Source organism: Hemibagrus wyckioides, linkage group LG27 (genome assembly GCF_019097595.1).
Source record: "Hemibagrus wyckioides isolate EC202008001 linkage group LG27, SWU_Hwy_1.0, whole genome shotgun sequence".
Classification (NCBI taxonomy): Eukaryota; Metazoa; Chordata; class Actinopteri; order Siluriformes; family Bagridae; genus Hemibagrus; species Hemibagrus wyckioides.
The window spans coordinates 6,963,356-6,980,556 of NC_080736.1; the positions used below are offsets into that span (position 1 = coordinate 6,963,356).

Genomic DNA, 17,201 nt, shown 5'->3' on the forward strand with positions numbered 1-17,201 from the left:
CTCGGCACTGCTCCCAGCATCCTCTCCTCTCTGCCTCTTTCTCTCTTTCTCTATGAAGCGCAAACTCATATTGGGATAAACGCACATCTGGCCGTTCTCTCTTCATCACTAACATCAGCACAGCGTGACCTCAGGGTCCGGCATGTCGTTGTCGAAGAGGCACGAGAGCATCTTTTGAGCGTCCGATTCATTTGTGCCGCGCGCCCGTCTCACCTTTAGTCCAAACGAGAAAGATGGCTGCCGCCGCCAAGCTGCTGACCAGCGCGGGCCTGCTGCTGGCGTTCGGCTCACTCTGCCTCCTCGCCATGGCCATCTGCACCGACTACTGGTACGAGACGGACGCGCGGCGGCACCGCGAGCGCTGCAAGAGCTACGCGAGCAACCGCAACGACCCGGGCTACATCTCTATCTCGAACCGCAACCTGCCTCTCCGGATGCCGCCGGAAACCGGTGCTGAGGGGCTGACCAGAGAGAAGCGGCACCTCGTTGCTCCGCTGGCGGCTATGGAGTCGCACTGCAGCCGCCGGTTCAATTCCACCGTGTCGGGTCTGTGGAGGAAGTGTTACCGCGACGGCTTCGACCTGGAGACCGACGAGCTCATCTACAGAGGTGAGGTTCTCACATAGCTGCCTGTTTTTCTTTGCTTCCATCAGTGCAAAAAATCAGGAGCTTGGAGCGTTAAGAGGGTGCTGTGTACAAATCGAGAAACTTCAAAAAATCAGTGCTTAGTCGACAGTAGAGATTAGTTTGGTGTTTTTATTTTATTGTGTGTGTGTGTGTGTATGTTTTTTTAATGGGTTTAAATGTTTTATTAATCAGCTAGAGGAAATTTGGTGTTTATTCATTCATACATCCAGGCCGTGATTTCCTGTGTTTTGGAAATGTTTCCACTTCCTGATTACGGTTATCTAAATCCCCCAGCTATCATATAGCCCAGACTGATTCTGAGAGCTATTTTAAGATTAGATTTTATTATATTTTATCAGTGTCGTATGCAATGACAGTAGTCACCGGCTTTTAAATCCTCTGTCCATGGTGCTGAAGCCTATATGAGCTCTTTACTACCAAAGTCTAGTGAAGAGTACAAATGTATGGGGCTTGGGGTGGGAAGGGGGGACCTTCAGCACTTCCGTTGTGCAGGGTACATTTGCATCAGCTAGAAATCCGCCATGCTATAATGATTTATAATGGGTTTAATGTGCGGAGGGGGTGTAAGAGAAGCAAAGAGTGAATTATTTATAAGATCACAGGCAGGAGGGATTGGAGGGTCGGGGGATACAAATGAATGGGGGCTACACAGCATCCAACTAGGCCTTATGCAGAAAGGTGTTTTACCAGGCTGGACTATAGCGTAGTAAAGCCAGAATTGTAATTCAGAATTAGGAACCAGTGGAGGGATAGCAAGACCTGTGAATATTACATATCAAAGGTATCCAAGAATGTTATGTAAGAAAATATTCATGTCTTGCCTTTTTGCTTTAAAATACTGACCATGAACATGAGAGCAAATGACAGTCTGCAATTAACAATTATATATGTTTTCCATTTCATACAAACTTGCCTACATTGCTTTTTTGAGTTGACTCTTTAGCCTTTGTTCGATATTTTTTCTACCATCTTTGTACAAGTACTGTTGCATCTTGGCTGCCAGACCACTTGACTTCATATTCATCAATAATTTGTTCATTGGAGTTCCCTTGTGCATTTAAGTGGCTTTATAGAGGCCATGATTGATGAAGCAGTGATGAAGCACTTTGCCTGCACAATACATTTGAAAGAGACCCAGGATTACATTCCTGTCTGCTTTATGGCGCAGACTACATCTGTCTTTCTCACTCACTCCATGTCCATGACCTATTTGGCTTAGACTTAAGGTGTCTGAGTCTATTTTACACTGATATTTGCTGTTTTTCAGTTGAAGTGATATTCAAACGCTTGCTAGATGGTGAGAAAAATGAGTTTCATGAATCTGTGCCATCAGATTATATCATTAGTGTCAGAGTTTATTTCTGCAGTTCATAATTATATTTCTTTAATCAGAAAGTTTGCCTTTTAATGAATTAGTTACTTGGGGAATTTTTAAACAACATGACCATGAGCAAGGTGAGAATAGTTTTACCTTTTCCAAAATGTGAATCACCTCAGAGAGATATTTGTCTTTTTGAATTGTACAGACAACTCCAGAAGAAAATAGGCACAAATACTTATATTGCTATTGCTTATAATAAATCTTTTTCACTATTCAAAATAACATATTCTCTTAAAACATTATGTGGGAAAATTATTAACATCTAAATTTTCCTAGAAATATTCTGTCTGGAGGAGTGGTCCATTATCCATCTACAAACTTGTTAGAATTTACAGGCTCAAGTGCATTTATTTAGCTCAGGATGAGTCTTCACAAAATATTGATTTGTTTAATCATTTTGCATAGAATACATTTATACATCACTTAATGGAACTGTTTTAGCTAGAATGATCAGTCTGTTATTCAATTTTGATTTCTTTAAAAATTTCATTAAAGGTGCCAAATTTAATTTTCATTAAAGGTGCCAAAAATGTCAGAGTCAGCTATATATGTATGTTAATACAGTAATAACAATATTTATAGAAGGTTAACATTGTTATAAAACTAAGACAATTTATGATTTTGTATTATTTGGCACATGTTGGGCTTGTATATGCTCCTTTTATGATATAAATATGTGATGTATGATGTGTTTGTAAGTATTATACATAGATTTGTCAGGTCAGGTCACACTGAAGGCCCTTCATGATTTACTGCAAGTTATTTTCAAACCCTTAACAAATCATTTAAGACTTTGAACCTGATATTCCTAATGTAATAGAAGCTAGATGCTAGCAGACTCCTCTAATCAAACTTAATCTGCATATGTGCTGTGTTTGCCCTTTATACGTGTGCTGATGCTGCATTTCCACACACAATAAAACAACTGGTTACAGCCAAGCAAAACAAGTCAGTGGTGCGAACCAGGCTATTATCTTCCACAGCAGGCTCAGGCAATATGCAAGCACTGATAGAGAATTGAACTTCTGCTCTGGAACCGATGGCCTCGGCTTGGCCTGACTGAGAATAAAACCTGATGTCTGTTGTGTTTAGGGATTTTGAAGTAGCAGTGCTGATGCGGGATTTATAAATCATTGGATTTATAAAGTAATGACATAAGCTGGTCCACAATCATATACAGACCTAGAATAAGAGCTTTTATCTCACTTATTTCTGGTGTGACTTTGCTAAGCAAGCTGGTGTGAATGTCTGTTCATTGGATATTTAGTTTAAGACAGTCGTTCACTATCATCTGTTCTGCTGTATTACTTAAAACAGTAGATCTGAATAGTCAAGTCAAAGAAGCTTTTATTGTCATTTTAATAAAAACACAGAACTGCATAAACCAACACAGAACTAAGGACTAAGTAAAAATTAAGAACATAAAGTAGAGCAATATTAGAACTTCTTATGTTTACAGTAACTATTGCAGGACCAACCTGTACCAAGTGCTTATTAGATTTTAGCTTAGCAACGTCTTACTGGAGTTATATAATAACTTACTGTACTATATAATAATGTGGTGGAAATCTTTTTTTTTATTATTAATTTTACAAAATAATTATTTGGGAGTATAAATTATTTAAATATATTTTTTAATTAGATTTACTTCCACTTTGATTACAACAATATTAATAATTTCCTTCTAACTAAAGAGTTGAACAAAATAAAAGAAAATAATTTTGGTCTATTCACAGTCGTCTGCATTTTTAAATAAACAAATTATTTAAATGATAGCTAAATAGCTTTAGCTATATTTTAATATCTAACAACACATTTGGCCAACAAATTAAATCACAGATTTCTAAGAAAGGTTTTTTATCATACATACTCCATACACTCAGTATTTTCCCAGGATTTCTTTTATACTTCTTTTAGTTCTATTGACATATGACTGTTGTGATACATAGTAAATATTATATAACTTTGATGTATTTATTCCCCATAAAGCAGAACAGAATCAGGGTTGAGATCCGCTTCCTGTAATATATGATCATGACTAATTGGTATGAATCTCTCACCTGCTTGTTTGAGGTTAATTAGAGACTGATGAGGGAAAATGACACTTGCTTCTAATCCCCTGGATCGCAGCTGGCTGTTTGACTGGCACATCACCCATCTCTCTCTCTCTCTCTCTCTCTCTTTTACATACATACAAACATCATACATACATACATACATACATGATTATGCTGATTATTGATTATCCTGAACTAATGCTTAGTCATGATTTGATTTTATCACAGAAAATGTTCAATAATCATTCTTGAGTCCACTTGACTGTAATTTAATATGCTTTGGTAAAATATTCAATATGATATCGAACTGTTGTCGAACCTGGCTTGCAGTTTCGTTGTCACATCCACATCCACATCCACATTTATTGCATAAATAGTGCAACATTTTTGCAAAAGTGTCTTTCTAGGCTCTATCACTATTTAACGTCTGACACATCTTATCATCGCTTTCATTTGTCCTTGCCACACATCGTTATATAAATCATCATTGCAGTATAGCAATACAGTTTTACACCATCATGTTTTTATTACATTATTACATTTTACAGTCTTTCACATCTCCTCCAGCAAAGGAAAATGCATAAACTCAGGACAATTAGCATGGATTATCTATCATTTATTCCACAGCGCTGTTTCATTCTAATTGGCCATAAGATGTCTATTAACAGTGGCTCTGACAGCAGTGCTGACTGTAATGTACATTATAGGTTTATACAGCACATGTTTGTAACTTAGGTAAGGACTTGCATTACCACAAGGATTGTACAAAATCTTGTAATGGTTGAAGTTTTTGCCAAGGAAATGCTTGTCAAAACTGTAAAATTACTACAAGTGAGCATCTTCACAATCAGCTCGGACTGGAACAGTTGGAGGCAGTTACACTGGCATAATTATGGCGATGGTAATAACGTCGGAACATCTGTGAAACCTAACACGTTAAATTGTGTTAGAATAAATTAGCTTTCTTTATCTTTTTAAATTTGTCCTAAGGAGTGTGCCAGTTTTTGCCCACAACAGTATCATTTTCCAGCATTCTTCCATCAAAGAAACATTACTGGCTTGCTCAGATTATGTTTATTCTTAAAAGCATGATACAAATTTCTAAAATGGATGGCCTTTTATTTATTTATTATCACTGACATGTCCGTATACTTTATTAGGGACGACTGTACACCTCATGATTGGCATCTAAATCAGCCAATCATGTGTATAAAAAAATCTATAAAATGATGCAGATAGAGGTCAAGAGCTTCAGTTAATGTTCGCCATCAGAGCTGGAAAAACTGGGATCTTTGTTACTTTTTCTGTAGCATGGTTGTTGGTCCCAGATGGGCTGCTTTGAGTATCAGAACTGCTGATTACCTAAGAACTTCACACAAAACAGTCTCACAAAACAGTTTGCAGAGAATGGCATGAAGAACAAAAAAACACCGAGTGAGTGATAGCTATGTGGGTGGAAATGTCTTGTTGATAAGGGAAGTCAGAGTACACATCAGTCTAGAACAGGAATCTGATACGATCATGGGCACAGGCTTACTCAAACTGGACAGCTGAAGACTGGAAAAATTTTCTGTTCAATTTTGATTAGCTTGTGCATGATAGCATCAGATTCCTGTTCTTGACTGACAAGAGTGTAACCAGTTGTGGTCACCATGATCCACCTCAAGGTTGTATGTTTTAATGCTCACCAGAGATGTAAAAAGTGATTATTCGAGTTGCTGTATACTTCCCTGGTAGCTCAAACCGATCCTTTGTCCTGTCTAATCAACAAGGCGTTTCCACTCACGGAATCCGTCGCTCACTCAGTGGTTTTTGTTTTTCACTTCACTCTCTGTAAACTCTAGAGGACTGTTTTGTGTGAAAAAAATCCCAGGAGATGAGCAGTTTACGAAATACTCAAACCAGCCCATCTGCTACCAGTGTCCATGCCACAATCAAAATCGCAGCGATCAAATTCTTACTTCATTCTGATGCTGATATTAACTAAAAATCCTGGCTCGTATGTTTTATACATAGTGATGACGTGATACAATAAATGAAATACTAATTGAGCCTCACATTTGGTTTAAATGCCATGGTATTAAGTAAAGGATGGATTATCAAATTTAGTATTAAATAAAAAATACCTTTGAAGCCTTTTGGAAAAAGATGAATGTTGTTCATCCAATGTTGAAGCTGTAAATATTTTTTTATTTTTCTTAAAAGATTTCAAAATATGGATCCTGAAATCTTCCCTCATTTCGAACAAACTGAACCTAAATGCAAAAATATGTGAGTTGATCTATGATCATGCGTTTGTTCTTCTTCCCACTGATCTGCCCGCAGGTGTGATTCAGAGATGCACTCCAGTGACGTATCACTACACCTCCTCCGTCCTGCCCCGGAATCTGCCAGTCAACATCACTAAAACCATTCGACAAGATGAGTGGCATGCTCTGCGTGAGTCTTAATTACTTACAACTTTCACATTGACCATACTGTTTACTTTAATCCAAAGAATCACCGGCGTACTCGTATTACTGTACGTATTATACGAAGAGCCAAAATGTATTATTATTTCATTTTGCATTGACTATTTTAAGTGGCTATATGATAAGCACTGATATAGTGATACTTCCCCTGGCTGAGAGGTTAAGTGGAGTGTGTGTGTGTGTGTGTGTGTATGTGTGTGTAGATCTACGCAGGATGACTGCAGGCTTTGTGGGCATGGCTGTCTCCATCATCCTCTTTGGGTGGATCATCGGGGTGCTGGGCTGCTGCCAGCAGCACGACCTCATGCAGTATGTAGCTGGCCTACTCTTCCTCATGGGAGGTAAGTGTAACAGAGAGAGAGAGAGAGAGAGAGTCTGTGTATGTGTAGATGTTGTTGTTGTTGTTGTATTTTGTTGAATGTCGGGCTTATTGCACTATTTTTCAGGATACTGCTGTAAAGACCACTGTGAGCTGGGATTATTTAAATGTCACTGCTTTGATTGTGTCGCCATCTAGTGGTAAAATTATGTCATTTAATTTAGCTTGTCTAGTTTGTACACGAGTTAAGTACAAGTTTGCTATGGGCTTGCTGTGGGTCATTATGTTTTTAAGTATGTATACTTATTGTACACTCATTCACTATTTAAGCTTATTTTGTATACTTTTCATTTTGCAAGCATGCATATTTGACACCTTTGTTTGAAGTGTGCAGGCATATTTTGTACACTTTTTAGTCTTTTTAGTGTTGCCTACTTTTTTAACTCTTATTTTTATTTGTCAAAAACAGAAGAAACGCACATTGTCATTATTCATTAATGAACTCATTTACAGTGATTGTTTGGAGTTAAACTGCTGTCAATATTTTCAACAAATTAGCAATTTAGCTTCGTTTCCTTTGAGCTGAACCGTAGTGGAATGTGCCGTGTACAGTGTGTAGTATTAACCTCACAGTATGTAGTATTTCCATGCACTCCCCATGTACATATGGTTTCCCTCTGCGTCATCTGGTTTCCTCCCTTCTCCCAAAAATATTCCGTAAGGTGGATATGCTGTACTGTCCCTATATGTGAATGAGCCTGTGAGTGTGTGTGTGTGTTTGTACGAGTGTGAGTTTGCAAGGAGCCCTTTAATTGACTGGGATCGCACCCAGAGATCCGCCGTCACACCTAGCATATACTATGACCCTTACCAAGATAAAGAGGTTAATAAAGATGAATGCAGAGCTTAAAAATAATAGCTTTCCTATCTGGTGCGCATGTAGTTTAGGCATGGGAGTAATTGAATGATGGCTCATGATGGTGAAGGGGAATTTTGTTCTTGCATCCTGAACCATGTCCCATGTGAAGAAATCATGTTCTCACCCATGTCAGAATTAATCTGCTATAAATCCAGTGTTTAGGTTGTTCCTCATCTATCTGTTCTAACCACTCTTTCATTCTTTCCCCTGCCAGGAACCTGCTGTATTATCTCCCTGTGCACCTGTGTGGCAGGAATCAATTTTGAGCTGTCAAGGTATCCTCAATACTTGTACGGCCTTCCTGAGGACATCAGTCACGGCTACGGCTGGTCCATGTTCTGTGCCTGGGGTGGTCTGGGTCTTACGTTACTGGCCGGCTTCCTGTGCACACTCGCACCATCTTTAAGCAGCCCCTCAACCCATACAACCGTCCACAAACCAAGGCACGAGAATGGCACTGTGTGAGAAACCTTCCCACAAATGTTACACTACATCAGCACAGGATGCTGGTCTGGTCATCATCATCATCATCATCACACACACACACCAACACACACACACACACACACACACACTGACTGCTGAAATCACTCCACCGTCCAGTTTAACACCTCTCATCAGCGTCAGGACATGAGTGGTAGAGGTGGCTGGATAATAATATTTGTCTCCTGCATGGCAGCTAGTGATGTGTAACTGTACACAACAAAGTAGATTGAGCGTTCACTGTCATTCCTCAAGCACACTACATAAGACACAATCAGGATAGATTCAGCATAGGAAATGTACATAAACACACACACACACACAAAATATACACATATAAATCATTCCAACTAAACATTCCACCCTTCCCAAAACCTAAACTGAAAAAGATGTCCAAAAAGGCGATTTTTCTATTTCTTTATGAACATACATCCTAAAATGGTGCTCTCTGTTCTCAGTACCACATGCACAAACATTTAAAAAAAAGTCAGGACTAGCAGGGACAAACACCATCTGGAAGCCATGTTTTTTTATCTTTAGCTAAACGGTACTGCATTGTTATTTATTTATTTATTTATTTATTTATTTATTTATTTATTTAGCTTTTGACCTTTCAAGATTTAAACCCCGATCAGGACTTGTATAAACATCACCATGGTCCAAGCTCTTTGTGCTCCATTAAAAGACTGACCTTGTAGCATTGGTATTTTCCTAAAGCCTCTATTGCAGCAGTACAACAACAAAAAAAACTAGCCTGCCACAGCATTTCCTGATTAGAGCTTTAAAAAGAGCTATATCAGCAAGAAAAAGAAGAAGAAAAATGCTACACTGGTTTTCACTGAGCTGAAGGATCTGGACTTATCGCTGTAAAGACTGAGGACTTTACTGAAGAGGAGAACAGCCATGAGAGGGAGGGAAGGATTTGTGGAATTATGAGATAAAAGAAGCATTAAAGGTTGGATTTACACATTGATGCATTAGTAAAGCAAACTTTCTACGGCCTCTACGAGTCTGTCTGTAGAAATCCTTTTTTTTTTTCTGTAGATTTCATCCCGCTGTTTATAAGAAACAAGGCTTGGCAAAGATTGGGGCTTAATTTTTTTCTTTGTTATCATGCTGACCCTGGGCAACTCCACTGTTTTGATGGATTGGAAACGTTTCAATCCTCGAGAGCACACAGTATAAATAATTAAGCCGACTTTTATAACAATGCTTCTCTGAACATCACATCTCGTAGAGTGGAAACGCTGTTGTGAGCTCACCCCAGGAATCCTAATTATTTATGACCAATTATAAAAACGGAGAAAACACCTTTATAGTTGTTTCCCCACAAGGCTTTCAGATCTTTCCAAGAAAAACGTGAAGAGGCGTGAAGCCTGGGATCCAACTTTGACGTCTCACAAATAACAGTGAGTGGTGCAAAGAAAAGTAAAGATGCTGTAGTAAAGGTACAATGTATACTGGTTTGTAACGTACTGTAATGTATATATTACCCAGAATGCAACCTTGGCCATGGTTGTCAGGGGTAGGCTTTATGGCAAAAATGTTATAATAATAAACAATATGTATAACAATTCTTACTAATGAAGTGCCTCTAAAAATACAGAGCCACATTTAAAATGTCAGTTTTATAGCGGTACTGACAGATAAATTGTAACCACAGGGCTGTTGAGTCCTTGATTCTGATTGGACAGAAGGTGTTGATTAATTATCAGTAACAGCAACTCTGACAATAATTGTAAATTGCATTACAGGTTTATATTAAAGCACTCATTTTAACACCCTATCATCTGAATTGGTTGACGCTCATGTAATCATTAAAAACCCTTTTGATTGTTGATGTAGTGAAAGAGATATTCATTTAAAATATTTGGAAGGCATCGTCAGTGTCAGTGTTTATGACAGTCGGAGGTTGTAGCTGTAAGTAAGTTTTTTGGCACAAGGACGTCTTCAGAACTGTGCAGTTTCTTGGTAATATGACATTTGATTCTTTCAGGTGAAAGAAAAACAAGGGGCTGGGGAGGGAATGACTGTTTGTAGCTGCTATGATATAAGCGATAACAGGAACGAATATATTTTTTAGATACTCCACAACATTAACTGTAACTATAGACTATTAAAATGTATGACATATTGTTCTTTAATGGTAAATTACTGTGGTATAAAGAGAAATAAAACACGTCAGGAATTGCTGTTAGAGAGGTCAACTTTTGGGTGATAACAGCAACACTGCACCACCAAGTCACTGATTATTTCTCCATCATTACTTTATTCTTTACATTGAAATATCAGTATCATATTGTATATAGTCCCTGCCCTAGTTTTACTCCTCGGTAATGAACCGACTGAGGCACACAGAGCTCTGCTGAATTCATGGGAAACAGGTTTGAGACATCAACAACATTTTTTATTCCAATCAGATTTAGGCCTGCTTTTCTAAATGGGGTGCACCAATTTGTGATGTAGATATGGAATGCACTAAAGGTGAAGAATACTACAGCGCATTAATAGTACTTGCCAGGATTGAACATGAGTATAAGGTGCAGTTCTTGAAATCTGAAGAAGCATTAGAAAATGATCGAATAAGCAATTGATAAGAGACACAACCACACCCATAGCACACAAAATGTTGCGATCAAGTGGGGGAAAAAAAAGCACAATTTACGTGTTCAGAATCACCAAGCAGCTATACATCTGAAATTTATACAATATCCGCCATTTATTTTGGCACCGGAAGTAGCACCGTTTTCGTTTTGTGTGAACTGGGGGTCTAAGGGGTTCATTTCATGAAGCACAGGACTCATTGTCTCGCATGACACTGTTATGGTGAATTTATTTCAATGTATTGAGAGACTTGTGTCCATTTTTAATATGATTTTTATTTTACAGGAAATAAAATGTAAATACTGTGTAACATTTTTTCTGTGTACATTTCTTTGTACCAAAAGGTAGCGTGATATAGACACATATAAATCTAAAATATACATTTAGAAATATACATATGGCATTTGTAAGAAAAAATATTGAGGGCGTTATATTCTTAAACAAAAATAGGTAATTAGCCACTCAGCTGCACAATTTTACATGTTCATCCAGATGCTAGACATAAGAAACAAAAGACTGAAGTAAAGTTTTTGTAATGTGAACTCAATTCTGTATGGATGATAGATTTGATAGAGAGAGAGAGAGAGAGAGAGATCCTGCCCTTATGCTTTTTAGGCTTTGAGGCACTCACTTGTAATATCCTATACAAATATTTTTCCCATTGTACTAATGCTGAATGCTCTTTTAAGCCACCTGGGCCATCAGTTTCCTTTCCAAATCCCCGTCTCCGCCTTACCTGTTGATTTCTCCACCCTGAACCTGACAATACAACAGAGACAGCAGTACAAGACGTGACTGTTGATTGCTTGTGTCTGTTACCTTCTGCATAAGTCAAGGATGTGACATTTGTTTTCTGAGGCGTGAGGGAGTGCCTACATCCAGGTAACTGTCCCGTGAAGTCTCCTTGGTGCTGTGTGATGACTTGTTGGGTTTGCAGGATTTCAGCGAAGCTGCCCTGCATGGGTCATGCTTCAGCAGGTACGTCCCGAGTGTTTCCCAACCTCCACCAACACGCACCATAACATGCTTATCATTCAGCATCTGAGAAAAACGACAGGGAGAGAAACACATTATATATCACATCGGATACGAAAAACTGTGACCTACGGCTGAGGACTTTACTGAAGAGGAGAACGGCCATGAGAGGAAGGAAAGGATTTATAAGATTAAAAAAACTTTAAAGGTTAGATTGACACATCGATGCATGAGTCAATTATAAACCAAATTATAATCAATGAGTGATATTTCAAGTTCAACAATATTCCATTCAATTTTATTTGTATAGCGCTGTTAACAATGGACATCTTCACAAGTCAGCTTTACAGAAATATATAAATTCAGGACATATCATTTCATATATTCATTTTTGTTCTTTTCTCTCTAAGGCTGTCATTAGTTCTTGATGCATTAGATTTGCAGAACCCTGTCTTCAAGCCCCTGTGGTTGACAAAATCATCCGTTTTGTGTTTAGTGAAGAATGAGACCCTTCGAACAAGCCCCTTTCTTTTGGAACAGATTAAATATTGAAAGCCTGCATCTCATTATGCTTCAGTAAAAGGCAAATGAGAGAGAGAGAGAGAGAGAGAGAGAGAGAGAGAGAGAGTGTACTGTCAAAATCTCATTACGTTTAATGAAACACTGCCTCATGGCACCAGCTGAGCACCACCTTAAGAATAATCCACCACACACACACACAGAGAGAGAGAGAGAGAGAGAGAGAGAGAAATATGAGCTTTACTCTACAAGCACACACACATACACCCACCCACCCTTGCACAAACACACATTCACACTCCCTTTTTTCTATTCTTTCTTTCTTTCTTTTTTTTTTTCAAATTTACACCTGTGATACACAAACCTCCAACACCCTCTAGCATAGTGCAAGCACTGCCATGGCAACAGCAGATGAACAATAAAAAGCAGGTACAGAGATGAAAAATGAAAGGTAGGGGAAAAAGATGGAAAGAGAGAAGATACCCCTCTGTCCCCAGAGACATTCAGACCCCCTCCTTTCTCTCTCACACACACACACAAACACATACCCCGCCCCAAACCCTTCTCCTCTCCTCTCTCGCTCTCGGACATAACCCCTTCATTAGTGAGCTGTTCCACTGCTGGTATTACAAGCAGATTTATTTCAGGGTTCCCCTCCCACTTCAAGTCCCAATGGTCTGCTATGAATCCTAATTGACAGATTCACACACACACACACACACACACACGCCAGGTCTGGTGTTTCTAATACGTGTGCTGTGTGTATCAGCTGCTCTGAAAGTGATTAACATGTCACAGTTGTCAGTCTGTTCAAATTTGGCATGAATTAAATAAAGGGGATCCCTGTGTTTTGAATCTCTTATTTCAGCCAAATCCCTAGATGCTACACACAATATATATTTTTTTGTATTGCAGTTCAGAAGCCGCACTTCTCTTTTTTCATTCTCTGAAAATTGTGGTTTGCTTTACTCTTATACCGACTTTCACTTTAATAATTCACAGCTTCATTGAATAATTGAATGGCATCTATATATTTTCCTTTCTCCCAGTGTTCTGCCCAAGAGTACTGAAGAACAGGCTGTGCTGGCAACAGTGGCTGTGAATGCATTCAGATCAGCGTTTTGAGTCGTTCTGTGCTGAGATATTGAACGATGAGTGCTCTGGTTCAGAGCCAACACACTTCCCATCCTCCACTCCGCTTCCACATCTATTCTCCAGTGTGGAAACTGATTCCAGTTTATTTTCCTTCTCCTTCTTTCTTTTCAGCTGCAGTTCCACAAATAACCACTAGATGCCAGACTGTAGTCACAAGGTTTTTATATATTCCAGCATTCGTCAAGTTGAGTAGAATATCTCCCCAAGGATCACATGCAGCCTAGTAGAGATGTTCTAAATCAGGAGACAGACTGCTCCATCTCTGTGTCTATTTTTGTCTAATCACTTGCAGAGCGAGGGGTGTGAATGCAGACACATCCCAGAGCCAGAGAAGAAACTGAGCAGGTAATTACAGCTAGTGGAAAAGATGTTCATTCAAGCGTAATATCTGTTTAAGCAAGTTAAAGGAAGTAAAAGACGAATAACGAGATTAGATTTCTTCAGAGAATCAAAACATGATTCATTCTTTTTTTTCTCTCTATGCTATTTTATTTTCCTTATTGAATGTACTGTATGTTGTGAATGCAGGTGTAATGAACCAAGGTGCAGATAGATAAATAAATAAATAAATAGATAAACTAAAGACAATATCTCCAGTATAAGAATCTGTTATCCATGTTTATTCTGCATTTGATAGATTTAGTAACAGATATGTGTATTATCAAGATGTAAAATTCAGATCAGTTATCTTTTAGGTATTCCTTAACAGTGATCTTGCTAATAATCTGATTCACATGAATAAGGTAGATATCACTCCTATATTTCTGCTGTCATGGCTCCATTATTGCCACATTTCCTTAATGCCCATTAACTGCTTTACTCATTGCTGTCTGTGCTTCTTCTTGAAACATATCCATTCAAACGAGCTAATGGATTTGTGTCTTTTTCATTCATGAAGTAAAAGCAAATCAAATATATCTCCCACACAGTCTTGTTCAAAGAGGGATAGTATTAAAGAGAGACGGTATTAAAAGCTTTCTGGTGGAGCCTCATGCATGAGAGCAAACGAAGACCTCTTTCTCTGTCTCTCTCATCTTATCTCTGGATCCCCTGCTAATTGGCTGTGTGACATAAAGAGACTGCTTTCCCTCCATAGCAGAGCATGCAGGAGCCCTAGAGGACTCGTCTGATTGAGAAATCACAGAAGAGAGAGAAAGGAAGGGGCGGGACCAACTAGAAGCCAGCATCATTTAACAAGCTTCCCTGAGTAATCACACTGCTAATGACTTCAGCACTAAAATCAATAAATTGTCTCCTTTGTACAGCATGACATTATACTATTAAGCTGTAAACACACTCCTAATTCCTGGATGGAAAACATTGTTCTCTATAGATTAGGAAGGTGGAGCTGTGAAATTCTGGGAAAAGATAATCCAAAACTACAGCACAATAATATACACACAAAACAGCAACACAGTCGAGGTAGATGGGGTTAGTTGTATTTGGTTCATCTTTATTACTTGAAAAGATGAACAAAGAATAGGTCTAAAATTAACTAAAAAAAAAAAAAAGATTTTAATAGCGTAATAATTCTCCGCTAATTTATTTATAGTATATAATCATTATAAATGGAATACTAACTACGTTATACTGTATTTTCATACACATATGTGTCACAATTATTGGAACGAAGACGTTTAACAGTCATCCTTGAAATATACTGTACATTATTTATTTTATATAAAAATTAATTACATAAAATTTGTTTTTGATTGTGTCTTCTTTGCCAAATAGGAGGTTGCTTACGGTCAAAATGTCAACCATCACTTTCAGAATATACTGATACCAAGAGGCAAATGTTTGCTGACCAGTATAAGAAAGATTTATGTACATTAGATAAACTATTCAAAGACAACACCCTTTGAAAATGTGACAATAACTGGGTGCATGCACACAGTTTATACATGCAGATTTGCTCATTTATATGAAGGGTGCCAATATTTCTGCAGTGGACTGTACATCCTTGTGGGATTATCAGTACTTGAAAATAAAAAAAAAATGCTAAGATCAAAACAGCACAGAGACCAGACAGAATGTTGCAGAAGAATGAATTCATTCCAAAGAGGACAAAATTAGTGTTCGCTTCTTGTACCTTTAAATGGACTCAGAATGTCAGTCATTTCTGGTTGCTGAGCAGAAGCTTATACTGATGTAGGCATGCCAGAGATCTGTTCTTTCTTCACCCGGGCAAAGCTAAAAGCACTGGTCTCCCTAATTATTCTATATTTTCATGTCAGAGGCTTGTAAAATCATACATATACTTTCAGGTGTAGCTAATCATGAAGCTGTGTGTGTAATCAATTCAGAAGGAGGTCCACAACAGAGCATGCTGCTGAAGTTAAACTGTCTGTGGAAATAGGCTCTTTAATGTATTGATCGCTGAGACAGCACATAGAGATAGCGTGAGTTAAATAAGAGGCGTCTGATAAGTGTAATTGAGCATGTAATGGTTTGACCAGGTCCCCTGTTAGCTGAAGTGACAATGTATTGAAGTGCTCTTTAATGCCGGCTTCATGAGTGATACGATATTTATCATCCCAGCGTTCCTTTTCGCCACCTCTTTCCTCAAATATTATTTCGTGGCTAAATTTGTGCAATATTTACCTACTATGAGAAAGCTTGTTAAAGGGATCATCACCAGATTTTTATCTATTGGTCAGTCTGAGGCTTTTTTTCTCTCTACCATTCAAAATGTGTGAACCTTTTCTTCATGTTGCCAAGCAACCCAAGCTCCCACGAGTGTTTGCTTTTGAATGAATTCCACACATTTCCCCCTTACCCGGGTCCTAACTAACAAAATCTAAGAAGGATGTGCAAGAGAGTGATATGTCAACAAGAAAAGCACTATTAGAGATGTTGTTAATGCTTTAAATTAGAAGTAACTAACATTATTTACAGCATTAGTTATCATTAACAAGCCATGACCTTTGAATAAATAAAATATTTTTATACTTTTTTCTACATTATTTCCTTTAAATAAGTAAATTTTGGTTTATGTAAATTTGATTTTTATTTTTTTTATTTAATTTTATTGTCAATATGTTCTATTAATATATATACATATATATATATATATATATATATATATATATATATATATATATATATATATATACATATATATATATATATATATATATATATATATGAATATATATATATATATATATATTAATTTAGGTTCCTTTATATGGATTTATTTTTTGTCAGTGTGAAAGAAATGTTTAAAATATTACTTGTTATTTACTGAAGTAAGTGCTTAATGAGGCTTAATGAGGTTTTCACTAATTATTTGTTTTGTTATGCAATACCTGATAGAGGAAATTCTTGAGTATTAATACTGATCAGAAAAAAGAAATCAACAATTAATCAAAAAGTCCCCAAAGCATCCTCAGAGACTCATTGCAAAGATGTTGTGTGATCTGCTTCTAAGAAAACCTGACTGATTGATTTTTTCTAAAGGTGTTTATGCAGAGAGGAGGAAAGCTCTGAGACACACTTACCCTCACATACAGCACTTTATCACCCATTCGGTAGCGGCCTTTGGGTTGTTTCTCAATGCAGAACCGGACCTCACATCTGCATGGTGGATCTTCTGAAATCTGCTTCACCTAGAACAGGACGGAATGATTTGTACTATGTATTCAAATAAACAATACTGTGCTTTTTA

The 17,201-nt window shown here is 37.7% G+C and overlaps 2 protein-coding genes across 2 annotated transcripts in view; one reads left to right on the forward strand and one right to left on the reverse strand.

The window, feature by feature from the left end:
- Positions 1 to 11,197, forward strand: tmem276b (transmembrane protein 276b). The gene is made up of 4 exons (XM_058381311.1): positions 1 to 609; positions 6,412 to 6,525; positions 6,761 to 6,898; positions 8,010 to 11,197. Exons 1-4 carry the CDS (start codon positions 234 to 236, stop codon positions 8,258 to 8,260), a joined length of 879 nt encoding a protein of 292 aa, XP_058237294.1. The 5' UTR covers positions 1 to 233; the 3' UTR covers positions 8,261 to 11,197.
- gas2b (growth arrest-specific 2b) overlaps positions 11,186 to 17,201 on the reverse strand; it is a 20,236-nt gene continuing 14,220 nt past the window's right edge. The window contains exons 7-8 of the mRNA XM_058381310.1: positions 17,035 to 17,142; positions 11,186 to 11,923 (exon numbers count right to left, since the gene is read on the reverse strand). Coding sequence (XP_058237293.1) covers positions 11,714 to 11,923; positions 17,035 to 17,142 — 318 coding nt within the window. The 3' untranslated portion in view covers positions 11,186 to 11,713. The remainder of the gene's footprint in view (positions 11,924 to 17,034; positions 17,143 to 17,201) is intronic.